The 16420-nt window shown below is 37.8% G+C and overlaps 1 protein-coding gene across 1 annotated transcript; it reads left to right on the top strand.

The window, feature by feature from the left end:
• The first annotated feature begins 1003 nt into the window (after nt 1-1003).
• LOC125344110 (melanoma-associated antigen 9-like) lies at nt 1004-2290 on the top strand. The gene is made up of 2 exons (XM_048336710.1): nt 1004-1213; nt 1430-2290. The coding sequence occupies exons 1-2, from the start codon at nt 1004-1006 to the stop codon at nt 2288-2290; spliced, it is 1071 nt and encodes a 356-aa protein (XP_048192667.1).
• The last annotated feature ends 14130 nt before the right edge of the window (nt 2291-16420 follow it).

Here is a 16420-nt window from a genome sequence, read left to right as displayed (position 1 = left end):
TTGATTGCATATCCAGTTCTACCTTGCCCATGCTTCCTGCTCTTGTAGCTCCTGGTTTATAACATGTCGAGATATGTTACATATAATCATTCAGTTGTTGTAATCTCAACAGTAGTGAGGACTGGTTTTCAGGAGGCACACCAAGACCAACACAGAGAGAAGGCTTTATTTCTTAATGTGCCAGTGTGAAAAAGAAATTGACATCTTATCTAGAAAAAGTGAGCTGCCTATAGTATTTTCCAAGGTCTTAACTTCTCCCCAGGAAATCTTTGTCTGATGCTGTGAAGATATTGGTCCCTTACTGCCTTGATTCTCCATTCTAGCTGAGGAGTAGTCTCCAGACCTTGCTAAGACAAGAGGCAGAGCACACTATTTGCCCAAGGCCTCACAGTCTAACTGCATCTGTTACTTTACAGGTCCGAGGGTTTTTCATGTATTTTTAGTTTAGGAGGCGCCTCTTAGGTCTTACTGGGAATGCGAAATAAAGCCCTTATGTCTCAATGTATTCTGCTGTGGGCTCAAAACCTCATACTGTACCCTTAGGTGCTTTCCCATGTGCTTTTGTAGTTTCCTGGAGGACAGACCAACCAGAAGTTCAGGAAATTTGTCAGGCTTTAGAACATCCCCTAAAGGTCTGTAAGTGTGTTTTTGTCAGAGTTGTTATGGGTGAGTTCTGCAACTGAGGACACTTATTCTCCCTCCCCTAGGTCTGTGGAATCCCCTCATAATAATCTTGCTGACGCCACTGCCTGTCACCTCCAGTAAGCCTCATCATGTTTCGGCCTCCATATTCCATACTGGCACTTGAGGAAGACTCTGAAAATCTAATCTTGATTGTGGAAGATGAGAAGGAAGAGGAAAAGATAGAGGCAGAGGAAATGGAGGTACAGGAGGGAGGAAATGAGAGCATTGTTATCTCCCTTGTCCCTTTCAGTGTGTGTCAATGATCCTCTTCTTACCCCTCTTGCTTTGCTTTCTCCTTTTTTCTTTGATCGATGACACCATGCAGAAGAAGGTGGAAGAGGTGGAAAAGCAGAAGGAAGTGGAAGCGGAAGAGAAGGAGGAGGAGGACAAGGAAGATCTGAAAAAGGTGGAGGAGCAGGAGGAGGTTGAAGAGGTGGAGGAACAGGAGGAAGTAAAGGAGGCAGAGGAACAGGAGTTGGAGGGAGAGGCAGAGGAGCAGGAGGAGATGGAAGAGGTGGAGGAGAAGCAGGAGGAGGTGGAAGAGGTAGAGGAGAAGCAGGAGGTGGAGGGAGAAACAGAGGAGCAGGTGGAGATGGAAGAGACAGAGGAGCAGGAGAAGGTGGAAGGGGTAGAGGAACAAGAGGTGGAGAAAGAGGATGAGGATGAAGAGGTAGAGAGGGTGGTGGAGGAGGAGAAGTTGGAGGGGCCAGCTTTTAGTATTCTTCATTGGTCCAACAATGCTCAGTGCAATAGCATGTCTTGCACCTTGTGGAGCAACATATATGGATCTAATGTCCCAGAAGATGAGAACCCGCTCATCTTTCCACCTCCAGTAGAGAGTGAAGACCTGGCCCCTGAACCATTTGGGGATCAGGTTACTGAATTGGTGCACACCTTGATCTTTAAGCATGGAGTTAGGGAGCCCATCACTAAAGAGGAAATGGTTGAGGTAATCACCAAGGAGTATGAAGAGCTTCTCCCTACCATCTTGGAGAAAGCATCTACATGCTTGGAGGTGATTTTTGGCATTGATGTAAAGGAAATGGATAGCAACACTTATGTCCTTGTTAACTCACTGGGCCTTACCTTTGAAGATAAATTGAATGATGACCAGGTGATGCCTAGAAATGGACTCCTGATCATGCTTCTTGGTGTGATATTCTTAGAAGAAAACTGTGCTCCTGAAGAGAAAGTATGGGCGTTTCTGAATATGGTTGGGGTGTATGCTGGGCAGGAGCACTTTATCTATGGGGAGCCTAAAAAGTTCATCACCATTGACTTGGTGCAGGAAAACTATGTAGAGTATCGCCAGGTGCTCTACAGTGATCCTCCACGCTTTGAATTCCTGTGGGGGCCTAGAGCCCTGGCTGAAACCACCAAGATGAAGGTTCTAGAATTTTTGGCCAAGGTCAAAGGGACTGATGTAATTTCTTTCTCTGATTGGTATGAAGAGGCCTTAAGAGATGATAGTGGCAGTCTTGATAGTGATCATGCAGATGATAATGGTCTTCTTTTTATCACGGAATATTTCGGATCCATAGATCTTGATTCATATGATGAAGCTGACTTGGGATTTCCTCAATTTGATTTTGAAGCGGGTAGTTAAAATTTTCAGTAAGAGTCCAAGTCATGCTAGAATGCACACAGCATAAGACAACTCTGTGCTTCTCTGGTACATTGTGATTACATCTCTTTCCACTTGAAATGCTAAACTTTCATATAAAAATATTAGTTTTATCATCTGTGTTCATGCCAGACATTCATGCGTTTCTTGAAGTTTATCAAGTTTTAAGAAAATACAGAAGCATCATACTCAATGTTTAATTTTTGCATTCTTGTAGCACTTTTATTGTATTCTGCACAATTAATATGTTGGAGTTTAATCTTGGCTTATTCAACTCCTGGTATAGATTTGGATGTGTTTGTTCATCATGGCCCATTTGTGTCTTTGTCATTGTTCTCCCTTTGTAACTTTAAATTGATTGCGTATGTCTTAATGTCATGAATTCGGGTTTGAATTTGTTTACCATTATTTTCAAAAGATTGCCAAACTAGTGACATTTTATAAATTCTTGAAGAGTTTGTGTTTTCAACAATTGATACAAATAAAATACAAGTTAAAACCTTCCTACTGGCTGTACAAATTTCTGACTCTCCCATGTCTCTGATATCCTATTCTTTGGTTTAATGATAATATCTTTAAATTTTATGCTCTAACTTAATTCTCAGTGTAACAGTTGTTTACTTTTGAACATAATTCATGAGATCTCTGTCTTTGTGAACAAATTTACCACCCTTATAAATGGGATTCAGTTGAATGTGAAGGGAGCATTTCTTTTTTTTTTTCTTTCTGTGTTCCTTCAGTCATGCCCCCGTTTCTCCCATTCCTCTTAGAGAGAAGGTAGTTGTTGGTGTTTTTTTTTGTTTGTTCGTTTTTGTAAATAAAGAATTAAGCTCAATCTCAACAGAGATCATTACTACTATTTCCTTATTCAGAGATTTTCTCAGCTACAGAAAGGAAATGTGTGAAACTTTTGGTACTCGAAATTGCTCAATGTTTTGTATTTCCTTGTAGCAGAATAAATTATGATATTCCTTCTGGTATCAATCCAGAACTTCAATTTGAACAGTGTTTTTGGATCTCATTGGTTTACATGGAAAATACCCAAAATATACTGGATCCTAATCCTAATGTGTACTACCTGTGAATGTAGCCTACTTTCAACACAGTTGAAAACAACTTTTTGGGGGTCAGTTGTGGCAATTAAACTGAGGGCCTTTTTCTTTTTATGTAGTTGTTGTTCTTCTTGAGCCATGCTCTCAGATTTTTTGCTTTTCATTTGTTTTCGCAAATAGTGTTTTGGGCTCCTTTTACTTTTACTTTGGACAGTCTTGGATGACATCTGCCTCTGCTTCCTATCTAGGTGGATTAAAGATTTGTATTACATTGTTAGGTTCCAGAAATCAGTGTTTTACATATAGTTGTTGTAAAAAAAATTGATATGAAACCAAGTTGCTTATGTCTATAATCCTAGCTTCCATGGAATTGAAGATCAGAAAGTTTGAGGAACAAAAGGTTATCTGATTCTGTTTGAATCAGTAGAAAGGTGGCCACAGTGTGACATGCTTTCTTCCCATGCATGAATACAATATGCATGTCTAGACTTCCCTGGGCATAAATGAGAGACCTTATCTGAAAAATAAAATTAGAAGGGCCAAGGGTCTGGATCAGGTGGTAGAGTTTCCATTTGTGAAGTGCAAGGCTTCGAGTTCAGTATTCCCATGCCACCAAAATTCTTGAAAAATAATCATGTTGCCTTTAGTTTGGGCCCTAAATTCAATGCCTGGTTCTTTTTTTTTTTCAAATTTTTTATTATTTTCTGTTGTTTTTTATATATTGTCAATAGGAAATGGTAGGCAGTGTCATTGACATAACTAAACTGATTCACTACTTGTCTATTCTTAATGCACTTAGAAAATCAGAAAATCATACAAGTTTAATATATAGAATTAAAATACTATAGAAAGCAGAGTTGTTTCTTGCCAAGTTTTTCAATTTTGGATATAGCAATATTTGTTAGGAAGCTTTGGCTGCATTTGCATGATGATTTTTTTTCTTTATGAAACAAAGCCAGTGTCTTTAGTAAAATAGTATGAGCATACATATGTTTTAGACAAGAAAGCGGTGAACAGAAAATTATATAATTCTAATAAATGGTTTTATTCTTGATGGGGTATGATATTTCCTCACACATGATTTTCCGGCTTGATATGCATGTGGCTGATGTTCTGATATCTCTTTGAATTTTTTAAAATTGTTTTAAGTAATAAAATGGATATTTCATGTAAGTAGATGTTAGTGGGTATTATCTTAATTATTTGTGAGCAACATAATAATTTAGATGGATAAATCAAGGAATGACTTGTAAATAAAGCAGTTGTTCTTTGATTTACATATACTGAAGTTTGAACTCAGGACTTTGCACTTGCACTTTCACTCTCTCAAAGCATGAAACTCTAGAGTCTTGTGTTTTTTTCCAGGCCTGGATCACATACGGTCCTACCTATCCCTTTCATACAGCTGAGAAGACAGGCACATATTACTATGTCCAGCTTTTGTATTGAGATGTGGCTTCTTTAACATGTTGTTCAGGCTGGTTTTGAATTCTAATGTGCTCTATCTCTGCCTCCTGAATAATTGTCATTATAGATATGAGCCACCATGTCGGGACTAAATTATGTATTTTCTCATTTGTAATTTAATTCTTTCTCCCAAAGGAAAGAAGAGGTAGGATTTTTAAGTTACAGCTTACCATTTCAGAAACGTCTCTGGTGTAGGTTCAAAGTTAGAATTCTAGTCAATTCTGCTGAGACAGTTATCAGAGTGTTTTACCAACCAAAAAACCAATGAGAAAGAGGCAGCTGTGTGTTAGTGTAGATAGAAATAATTTTCCATCCACTTAATGACAGCTACTCAGCCATTGCTTTAGTTTTATTTTGCTTTGTTAGAGTGAAGAAAGTTTGGCCAAATGAATTCTTTTCATGTTGAAAAACATTGCTTGGCTTATTGCTACACAACAGAAAAGAAAAATAATTTGGGGCTGAGGAATTATTATTCCATGACAAAAGATTTCCATTTACATTGCATAGGAAATATGCGATTATATGTGTGGACATCATTTTCAAAAGTTGCCTAAGCTCAAGAAAAAACAACAACATTAGATATCTTAATAAAATAGAACAAAATAGAATAAAATAGATTTTATTGCAACAAATGACATGGCAGCTGTTGTATAAAATGTGTTACAGCAAATTCCTCTTCTATGCAGTAATATAAAAGGATAACTAAATGTGAAAATTATTAGTGCTGACACAAAATCAGTCTATTTTAGGTGGCAAATTCTTAATTATTTATACTTTCATTTAGTGGCAGTGAGATTTGAACTCAGGACTTTGCGTTTGTTATGAAAGTTCTCTACCACTTGATCCTTACTCCTAGTACTTTTTACTGTATTTAATTTTCAGATAATGTCTTGTGCTTTTGTCTAGGCCAATCACAAATAACAATTCTCTTACTTATGCCTCCCAAGTAGTGATAATTTCAGACATGCCCCACTGTGATCAGAGTATTTCCTGAGAATTTGTCTTAGTAACTGTTTGCTCCTACTAGACTTGAACAACTTTCATTTTGGTTTTTACCTCCAGGATTATGAGTATGAACCACTCTGAGTTAAGTATTTTTTAAAGAAATAATTGTATTAGTTTGAAAAGTTGATTTTTTTCAAGATTTGCAAATTGTTGAGTACCATTGATAATATATGTAAGTTTTCAGTTTAATTACCTGCATAGGTCTTGGAATTGAATGCATCAGAGCAATTTGTCAAAACTCTCCATTACACAGAATATTCACCAACACTTTTTAAGAATAGGTTGTAGCCCAGATCACTGAAGTGTAATCTTGATGATATTTGCTTCAAAGTTCAATATTGCACTATAAAAATGCCTGCTAACCAAGTGTCAGCAGCTGATATCTGTAGTACTAGGTGTTAGGTCAGGCCCGGGTGGGCTCCATGTAGATGCCCCCCACCTGGTTAAGTTTCCACCCAGTTACCTGGGTAACCAGCAGACCTGAGGCAGTGACCTCCTCCCTCCCTGAGGTCACACCTTAATCCACCTGGCCACACCCCCCTGCCCCTGCCCTAGATAAGGCAGGGCCGGCGGGGGTCACCCTTCTCTCCAGCCATGCATCAACTCCATCACAGGCCAGCAGTTTGGTAATAAACTTTCTTTCCTGCCTGAATACCGTGTGGCATTCTCCTTTCTGGGCTACCTACTTTAATAAACCTAACACTAGGTATTCTGGAGATTGAGAACTAAAGATCACAGCACACACACACACACACACACACACACACACACACACACACACACACACTTGTGCTTTATGTATTGATTAGGATTTGATTAGACAAAGATGAGACTGGTACCTCAATTTAAAAACATGCTATTTTGTCTAGTTCTTGATCTGAGACAGGTTTCAGATCTATAATCAAGTGACAAAAGAGATGGCTGTGTTCCTGACAAGTAACCCATGCTACTATTGGCCTTGGTTCTTCCCAGAGGGAGTACTCATCATTTATTCTGGAGCCTATTCACTGGGAAGGGGAATAATGACACACTGTAATGAATATCTGTCATAAGTTCTGATTTGACATCAATACACAGAGACCACCAAACCTCACCATATTAGAAGGGAGATCTATGGAGCCAGGTAATAAATGGAGATCTCATCAAGGGTTGCTTACAGTGTTTCCAATGGACTCACATATTCACTTGATGGATACAGTACTAAACAGCCCACAAAGATGTAATTGATACTGATGTTCTTCCAATTTTTGACTGACCTCTGTATTGAGTCATTGGTATATGGAGTACAAACTTTTATATTATCCAAAATGCAAGCTTTTGAAACTATCCCTCTCCCATTTAACTTTGGATTGTTAGACCACTTCAGTATCTATTAACTAATCTGTATAACATCTCTCCTCTCTCTCTCTTTCTCTCTCTCTCTCGCTCTGTGTGTGTGTGTGTGTGTGTGTGTGTGTATGTGTGTGTATTCACAGGTGCATGTGCTTCCACAGAAATCCTTTTTTTCTGTGTAATTAATATGACATAAACTTCTGAGTGTTTCCTTATGAGTTAGTTCTGATGTAGTTTACACCACAAGTTATAGCCAATGTATATACCATTTAGAGATTCAAGGACATTTCTGTACTTACCCTCCAGGGGCCACTCCACAATAAAAAGGGTATTGTAAGCCCTCTTGCACTTTGCAGTTATGGTAGCTTTGGCTTTTCTTTGATCCCTGATGTAGAGTGCTTGGGTAGTTTACTTGTATCATCTTAGTTTTGTGACAAGGATTCAATACTCAGATGAATTATTTTCTTCAAAGTCAAGTTGCTGAGCTTGTTTTCAAGTTGTTGGTCCAAAATATGACCCATGGACACTTGTCTAAGAAGAATCACCTGAGTTTCTCATTAAAATGTACATTCCAGGGCTAGGAATATGGTTGGGTGGTAAAGTGCTTGCCTTGCATGAATGAAGCCCTGGGTTCAATTCCTCCGTGCCACATAAACAGAAAAGGCTAGATGTGGCACTGTGGTTCAAGTGGTAGAATGTGAGCCTTGAGCAAAAGAAGCTCACAGATGGTGCCCAGGCCCTGAGTTCAAGCCCCAGGACTGGGGAAAAAAAGCATTCCTTTTGAGTTGAAAATGTAGCTTAGTGGTAGAGTGCTTGCCTAGCATGCATTGAAGCACCAGATAAAAAGAAAAAGCCAGAAGTGGCGCTGTGGCTCAAGTGGTAGAGTGCTAGCCTTGAGCAAAAAGAAACCAGGGACAGTGTTCAAGCTCTGAGTCCCAAGCCTCAGGATTGGTTAAAAAAAAGTGCATTCCTAGGACTTTTCAACTGTATGCCAGCTATTGATGAGTGTATAATCAAAAACTGCAAAAGTAAAAAAAATTGCTATTTGGAACACGTAGGTTCTGATAGGTCTGAATTAATGTTAAGAGGAAGGAGGGGAAATTGGGAGAATGTTTAGTGTCCTGAATGTTGAGAAGGCACAGGATATGTGACTTTTAAAACATGAAATATATAAATGGAATGAATAAATAAGAATCTATAACCACTTGTTATGCATTTGAGATTAGGCACAATGTAATTCTTCAGTAGTTAAAGTGCATCCAAAATTCGAGTAGACTGCTGAAAATGGAAGAGTTGTGGATGATGGGATATAGTTTGGGAAGCATGCTTTGGAAAGCTATCCCTTATTCCTTCTTGTCACATTTTCTGCTTCTTGTAGGTCATGAGATAAGGTGCTTTGTCTATGATGTTCAGTCTCTGAAACCACGAACCCAAAGAAATCTTTCCTCCTCTGAAATTGCAAAAGCTCCATGATGCATGGAAATGTTGAGGGACAGTACTTCTATATAGATCAAAAGTTTTAGATATCATCTTGGAAGGTATTAGAAATGCAGTATCTCAGACCCCACTGCAGATACAGATTGACATTTTAATAAGATCTCAAGGTCCTCTTATGCAAACTGAAGTTCCAAAGTTGTTGCTCTGCTTTATTGGTTTTTCAATTTCAGTGTGCATCAAAATCCTCTATGGATTCTTAAAGTTTGTTGCCCTCAGGCTCTATTTGCTGCATCAAGGTGTCCCTAGTGAGGCTAAAGTATTTTCTTTCCCATTTTTTTTGATGCTGGTCCTGGGCTTGAACTCAGGGCCTGAGCACTGTCCTTGAGCTGTTTGGAACAAGGCTAGCTCTCTACCACTTGAGCCACAGCTCTACATCTGGCTCTTTGGTGATTAATTAGAGATAAGTCTCATGGAATTTCTTGCTTGGGCTAGCTTTGAACCATGATCCTCAGATCTCAGCCTCTGGAGTGGGTAGCATTACAGGAATGAACCAGCAATGCCCTGCAGTATTTTCATTTTTAACAAGTTTGCTGGTGATGCTGATGGAGTTGTCTAGGTCAGAAATTTTCCAAGTCTAAGTGTTTCCTTCCTTCCTTCCTTCCTTCCTTCCTTCCTTCCTTCCTTCCTTCCTTCCTTCCTTCCTTCCTTCCTCCCTTCCTCCCATCCTCTTTTCCTCCCTTCCTCCCTCCCTCCCTCCCTCTTTCCCTCCCTCCCTTCTTCTTTCTTCCTTCATCTTCATTCTTTTTTATACTTGCTATATATCCTTCACTGTCTTCAAACTCATGATCCTATTTGCCACTACATTCTGAATGATGAGATCACAGGTATGCCCTCCAACCCAGACCCAGAGAGTTTTAACAATTACCTAGGTGCCAAGGCTCCACTCATTGAAACAGAAAAGCTGGTGCTGAGTCCCAGGATGTAGATTTTTTAAAACATCGGAAGTGATTCTAATATGCAACAGGGCTGCACACCTCTGCTTTGTGGGTACCAGTACATTCTAAAGCCTTGTGCATTCCATGTCATGTAGCTTATCTGGAAGAACTAATTTGTGACCTCCTCATCTCAACATGAAAAACATTAACTCCATTCACCACTAAGTGAGAACAGAATTTCTCTGTGTAGACTTTCCCTGCTACTGACTGAAATCTAGACAAAAGTCTATCTTTGTATTAGATTTCTTTGTTTTCTCTTTTGTTTCATTGTTTGAGAACAGAACTTACCATCTATTTACTAGTTGAATGAAGTCAAATACATGCTTCTCCTTACTTTTTGTTCTCAGTTTTTCCGACTTTGTCTTTTGACTTGTGTTTCAGTCCCTCTAGTATTTTGTTTAAATAAAAGAGTATTGGTGTGTATTTAATAAAATGGAAGGTTTTTTCTTTTTTTAATTTAATTTTATTGTCAAGATGATGTACAGAGGGGTTAAAGTTACATACGTAAGGCAGTGAGTACATTGCTTGTCAAACTTGTTACCTCCTCCCTCATTTTTCTCCCACCTTCACTTCTCCCCCACACCCCTCAAGTTGTACAGTTAGGTTACAACAGATTGTCTTGGAGGTGTCACTGTTGCATTGATTCACACTTTGTCTTTTGTCTCACCATTTTGGTGTTCCCCTTTCCTTCCCTAATTCAGATAAACATATATTCAATACCCAGGGTACAAAAATAAAATATTGTGAAAACAGTTGCTAAACCATAGGGAAGAAAATCACACAAAAAAAGAAATAAGTTCACATAGTACAAAAGAAGTACCTTGGTTGTCCTCTTGTTAGATTTGTTCATTGTCTATACCAAAGGGTATGGAGACAACCATTTGATTTACCAAAGCTCCTAATGACAGAGGGTTTGATTTTGGAGCAGTCTTTTGTACTGCAACTTGTAGCACATAACCATTATTATTTTTATATATACTATTACATCTAGGATGTATGGCTGACCCACTATTGGTGGAATCATCTAACAATTTCCAAAACTGTTCCATGGAGATAAAAGTGAAATAAACTGTGCTTCACTGTGGAAAATAAAATAAAATGGAAGTCCCATCCTCTCATGCTCCATATTCAGCTTTAGTATTCACTGTAAATTTAAATTCTTATTTCAAAGGCATTGATTCCAAAATCATCTTCATAAATTTGATGAATCTGTCAATGTATATACCAGACACTTAGAGGCTGGTTTTGCGTAAAGCCCTGGCTCTTCATTTGGGCCTACAAATACTGAAAGAGGATAGACCTTGACATCTCTGCCTTTATCTTGAATATGTTTCCTTTGTTACTTTAAAACTTAGGGACAGATTCTGTCTCAATTCCACACATGGGCATGCTAATCATTTAAAGAATGTTTATCTAAGCTTCGTAATGATCTTGTTTCAAGGTTGAAGATACTGGAATAAGGAGAATATTTTCAGCAGATTGCCAACTACTAGCTTCTATAATATCCTATTCCATGCCTCTGGAGTGGCACCAAAATGTCTTTAGTCATTGCCATATATCTTCCAGGCAGATAACCCCATCATGAGCCATCCCCCTTAAATAAGAACTATCATCTTGTAGGAACTGAATTATATATACCTCTTTTCAAGATCTCAGGTCTCATAAACATTTACAAGGCAACTGGTGATTCCAACCATTCCTCAGAAAGAGCAATTTCTTGACACTACTGATAAAACTCTTGTGTCAACAAAACTGTGATAATGACTAATCAGACTAGTTTGACCAGGACTGTTTGACTACATATATTTTGTTTTATATCAGTATCCTCAAAGACAAAGCCAATATCCTTTCCTGCATTTCACCATTACTTTTCCATTTGCTTTTCAGTCCAGTGGCTGGCTGGGTGGACCTAGTTTATTGGGATTTCATTACCTGAAGTCCAATGTGATTGAGGAGTTGTGCAGCAAGTACACATTGTCTCATTATTTTGATCCACGAAAGTATGTATCTACAATATCTTCGTAATATTTTGTATGTTATTCTAGGATTATAAAATAATGTTATAGGAAGGAATGATTTTCCCAGATTTCTAAGATCACTGGAGAGGATGAATGTGTGCAGGGGTACGAAAGCAGAGGAAGGGAACATGAGGGAGTGTGTATTAGTTACAGGAGGCTATGAATGACAATAGGAGAGAAAATTGACCTCAGTTCCAGGAAGAGAGAAAAAGGGAGGTTGCTGCTACAATTGCTCACCACCAACTAGGGATTCTTTTTCATTCTTTTGTCACTGGTGGGGCTTGAATTCAGAGCCTGGGCATGGTCCCTAATCCTCTTTGTGCACAAGGCTAGCACTGTACCATTTGAGCCATATCACCACTTTAGCTTTTTGAAGTGTTTATTTGGTAATAAAGCTTTCATGGGGATTTTTCTACCTAGGCTAGCTTTGAACTTCCATCCTTAGCTTCCTGAATAGCTAGAATGACATGTGTATGTCACCAGTGCTTAGGGAGTTTTGAAAATCCAAATGACGGCATGATGTTTAGGACACTGTGGCAGCCACTGCCTTGGAGAGCTACCTATAACTCTTTCTGATGTATTAGCATCCCATAATTTGGGGACCCTGACTTCTCGGTAGCAATTTTTGTGACTTTGCTTATGATGTGTATCAGGAGTAATGTAACTTCTAAGTATGACTGAGAAGCTAGACATCTGTATGTGTGTGAAGCTAGAGAATTAACTTTCTTTCGTTGAGACTTGGCAAGAAATGGAACAGATTATCACGAGACTCTTCCGGAGCATAGCGAGTACTGTGGTAGAGCTGCTCAGCTTTGATTTTCATTAAGATAGAAGAACTATGTCAAGTATCCCCTTTTTCTAGTTTCAAGGACTTTGAAGAACTACAACCTTACTGTCATTGAATCACATATACCACTATCTTTATGAGCTTTGTTTTAAAAGGTGACAGATTGATTTCTGAGATACTACTTAATGCTAACATGTCTTATATTAGGGTGAGTATGAGAGAGAGAGAGAGAGAGAACAGGATCAGATTCCTTTTTTCACTTTCTGTTCTTTGTTTCTATGACTCGATTACTGATATCCACTGTGGCCTATTTGGATTAAAAAGTATTGAATTAAAATGAAAATCTTTGTACAGAAATAAACCCTTTGCATTATGCTATTCAATTTCAGGAGCATAATTACAAATATGATCATCCAGTAGTTGGTTCCTGATTTCAATATGGGCTACAAGAAAGGCAGATGTTTATGCTTGGTGAAGAGATTTCAGGAGACATTTATTGTGGCAGCTCAACTGTTTACAGCTTGCACTGTGCACTTGTGTAGATTTTCTTTGGAGAGAATTGACTCAGTGCATTTGAACAAGTTTTATGTTTGTGATTGTTTAAGTAGGAGAGATTTCAAGCTTGATTAGGATAAGAATGGTGCTTTTGGAATTACTTCCCTATTCTGTTATTCAAGTACAACTTTCTTGCAATCCTCTGTGTCCTTTCACTTACCTCTCTAAACATTTTTTTACTAATAAATACCTGAAGGCTTTAGGGAAATAACAGATTTTTGTTAAGCTGTGCTCATAATTTTTCATTTTATACTTTCTTCAGCTGTAATATGAGATTGATGAGGATGCGCATATATGAATGTGGCTGATAAATACTCTGTAAATAGAGGGAATAGCCAATGCAAAGTCAGTCTAGATGCAATAATCCTTAGAAACTAAAATGTAGTTTCTATATCTTTCTCCTACAGTACCAATTTCCATTTTGGAGGATAGGCTCAATGTATTCTGCATCTTTGATAACCATAATTGTAAAAGTTGAAACAATTTGTATGAAAATTCTCTAGATAAACAAATGAATGTGAACCGGTACTAAATTAATCTGTTTTCAAACAATTATCAGGGTGTCCTGGTAGATCTCAGTAGCTTCAGAAGAGAGGCATCATGGGAGGTGTATATCTCCTTCTTGTAAGGTATGGTATGTAAGGTGTGGTATGCTATAAAGAAAATAAGTGTCAGACTACATTCCAGCATATGAGCCAACATTTACTAACAAGCAGTCATGCATATTAGTAGATATTCGTGTAGATGATTATATTCCCTTCCCAGGCATGTAGACAAAGCATTTCATGTGAATGATTTTCTGTGATGCAATGACCTAATATCATGAGGGCAGATTAGTTATCATTATAATGGTAAGCATGTGACAGAATTCCTCATTAAACATCCACATATAAGTTAAGTTCTATAAATAGGGTGCTACTCTGAATGTGCAAAGTTGAAAGTTTTTCCAGATTGCCCATTCACTTTTAGGAAAACCATAGGGAAACTTTTCACACAACCACGTGTTCTAATGCTGCCTAGGTTAACCTCTAGTGAAGATTTAGACAGCTGCATTTCAAGGGTTATGGTAGTTCCTTTTGTACTGAAGACTCTAAAATGAGATATTTCCAATGCTAGATAAAGAATTCTGGAATATTCATTCCTGATAAGGCCAATACCAATAGTAACCCTGAGATCCTAGGCTATCGGAGAAAAGTTAGCTTATACATTGGTTCTAAAATTTTTCATATTTAATCATAAATAATATTAGAATATTTATCTTATGTTTTTTTCCCAAATATCCCTTGAGATGATATTGTTTTTAAAATAGTGTTTCTGATATGGATTATTCTGATGTGGTGGCGTAGAATGAGTGACCTTTACTTCCTTCCTGTCTTGGTGTGATTTCGGTTTCTGAATCTTCTTTAATGGTTTCTTTTGGAAGAATCAGTTATGTTCTTCAGCCACAGCATACCTAAAGCAAACTTCCTCCCTGATGCAGAACCACAAGACCAAAATATTTGACAGAAAGAAAAGATATCATTATGGACAAGCTTCATGATGGGTCATTAACATCACACATCCCTATCCAAGTTCTTAAGTGGTCTGAGAGTTATAGATCAGAGGTCTGCACACTATAACTTGTAGAATGAAATTTATACAATATATGCATTGTCTACTTAATTTGTAAAGTAATGACTGGTAAATGGTCATGTCCATTTCTATGCATTTTCTACTTTTGTTTTCTCAGTACAATGGTAGTGTTGAAATGTGACAAAAACTCTGAGGCACACAATGTCAAATGTATTGACTATTTGATTTTACAGAAAAATATTCCAACTCCTGATGCAGATTATAGTGGAATTGTAAAAATCATGCATTTCTTCCTCCAATTCTTTATTTTTAAGTGGGGCTAGTGTTATCTATATCTTAAAGTACTGTGATAATTTAAATAATTGATTATATAAAGGCACAAGAGTAGTAAATTTTCTTTACATGTTAGCTGTCATATGAAAGTAGTTGAAAAAAAAGTTGGTTACTTTTTGTGAGAAGTTATCTCAGAGTCCTCTTTATGGATATTATTGTTATTGTTATTATTATTATTATCATCCTTAAGCAGTTGTCCAAATTGGTTTCAATTCAACATGTCTGTTTATGAGTACAATGCACCTTGATCAATATCACCACTTCCACCATTCTCCCCATCTCTCCCAACCCCACCCATCACCTCAAATTTCTTAGTTCTATTTTCACATATGTGCATTGAATATTATGCCTGCATTCTCCCACCTTTCATCTGTCCAGTCACCTGCTGCCTTTACTTGACCTCATCACTCCTGAACAACACATGTTCCAGCTTCCTGGTATTCATTTTATTAAACTGCAAGTTAGTGTTCAAAGGAGTAACACCACTAGAATCCTTCCATACACATACCATGATTTTGCTAATATGTTTTTGTATACATTCCTTGAGTATGATTTTAGTCTAGAGTATTAGGCCACAGGCCTAAGTCTCTTAGCTGGATAAAAGGTATCATGGGCAGTGGGCAGCAAAGCCATGGAATATGGTTATGTGGAGCACTGGGGCCCAGTACCTACTCTGGAAAGAAAGAAAGTGGTCAAGGAAGATTATTTTCAAACCCTATGTTTTATTGTTTGCCCTTTGAGTTTGGGGGCTGCATCAGGACCTCTGTCACCTTATTTTTATTCACCTCTCTTTGGGGTAAGGATATCTACCTTTTTTGTGTCCTGCCATTGTTTGGAAGTGCATAGCTTGTTTTGTTTTATACTTTCACAGCTAAAGATTTGTTATAATTTGAATATTAAGCATCTCCCAAATAAACTCATGTGTTGGAAATTTGGCCCTTAGCTTGTGAATCCACTTACTGAGAGGTCAGGAAAGTGGAGCAATTATTAATGGAACTTGTGCCTTTATGAGAGGGCTCTAGGGAATCTGTTAGCCTTTCCCTCCATATGAGGACACAGAGAAGTGCTATCTTCTATGAGGAGCACATCCTAGCCAGACATCACATCTGCTACTCCTGCACTTCCCAGCCTTCTTCCCAGTCCCATTAAACAACTTTATACTGTTTATAAATGAACCAGTCTAAAGTATTTTTGTTATAGTACCTTAAATTCACTAAGATATCATTCATGGTGTTTATTCCTCTCTCTGACAAAATTTTTCATTGCAAAATATGCCTTTATATCTATTGCCTTCTTCTCTTACTTTTTGACTTACTCATTTGTGATTATATCTTACTTAATACTCACTTTATCACCTAATTAATGTATTGAAATAATGGGTTATCAGCAATCCCACTCCAGGGCATTTATTTATCTAATAGAACACAAACAAGGCCATACTAAAGCTACCAACACAACTATGTCCTTTGCAGTGTTGTTTAACATAGACAAGATGGCCCAGATGGCCTTTAGTGGACAAATGGATCAAGAAAATGTTGTATATATGTGGAAATCTACTC

This window comes from Perognathus longimembris, chromosome 28, assembly GCF_023159225.1.
Source record: "Perognathus longimembris pacificus isolate PPM17 chromosome 28, ASM2315922v1, whole genome shotgun sequence".
NCBI classification, from domain to species: Eukaryota; Metazoa; Chordata; class Mammalia; order Rodentia; family Heteromyidae; genus Perognathus; species Perognathus longimembris.
The sequence above is the reverse complement of the archived record's forward strand: the minus strand, read 5'-3'. Positions and strand labels throughout refer to the sequence as shown.

Coding starts and splice junctions, on each gene's coding strand:
- LOC125344110 (XM_048336710.1), top strand. CDS start 1,004: ATGCAGAAGAAGGTGGAAGAGGTGGAAAAGCAGAAGGAAGTGGAAGCG. Junction 1,214..1,429: donor AAGAGGTGGAGGAGAAGCAG/GAGGAGGTGGAA, acceptor AACAATGCTCAG/TGCAATAGCATGTCTTGCAC.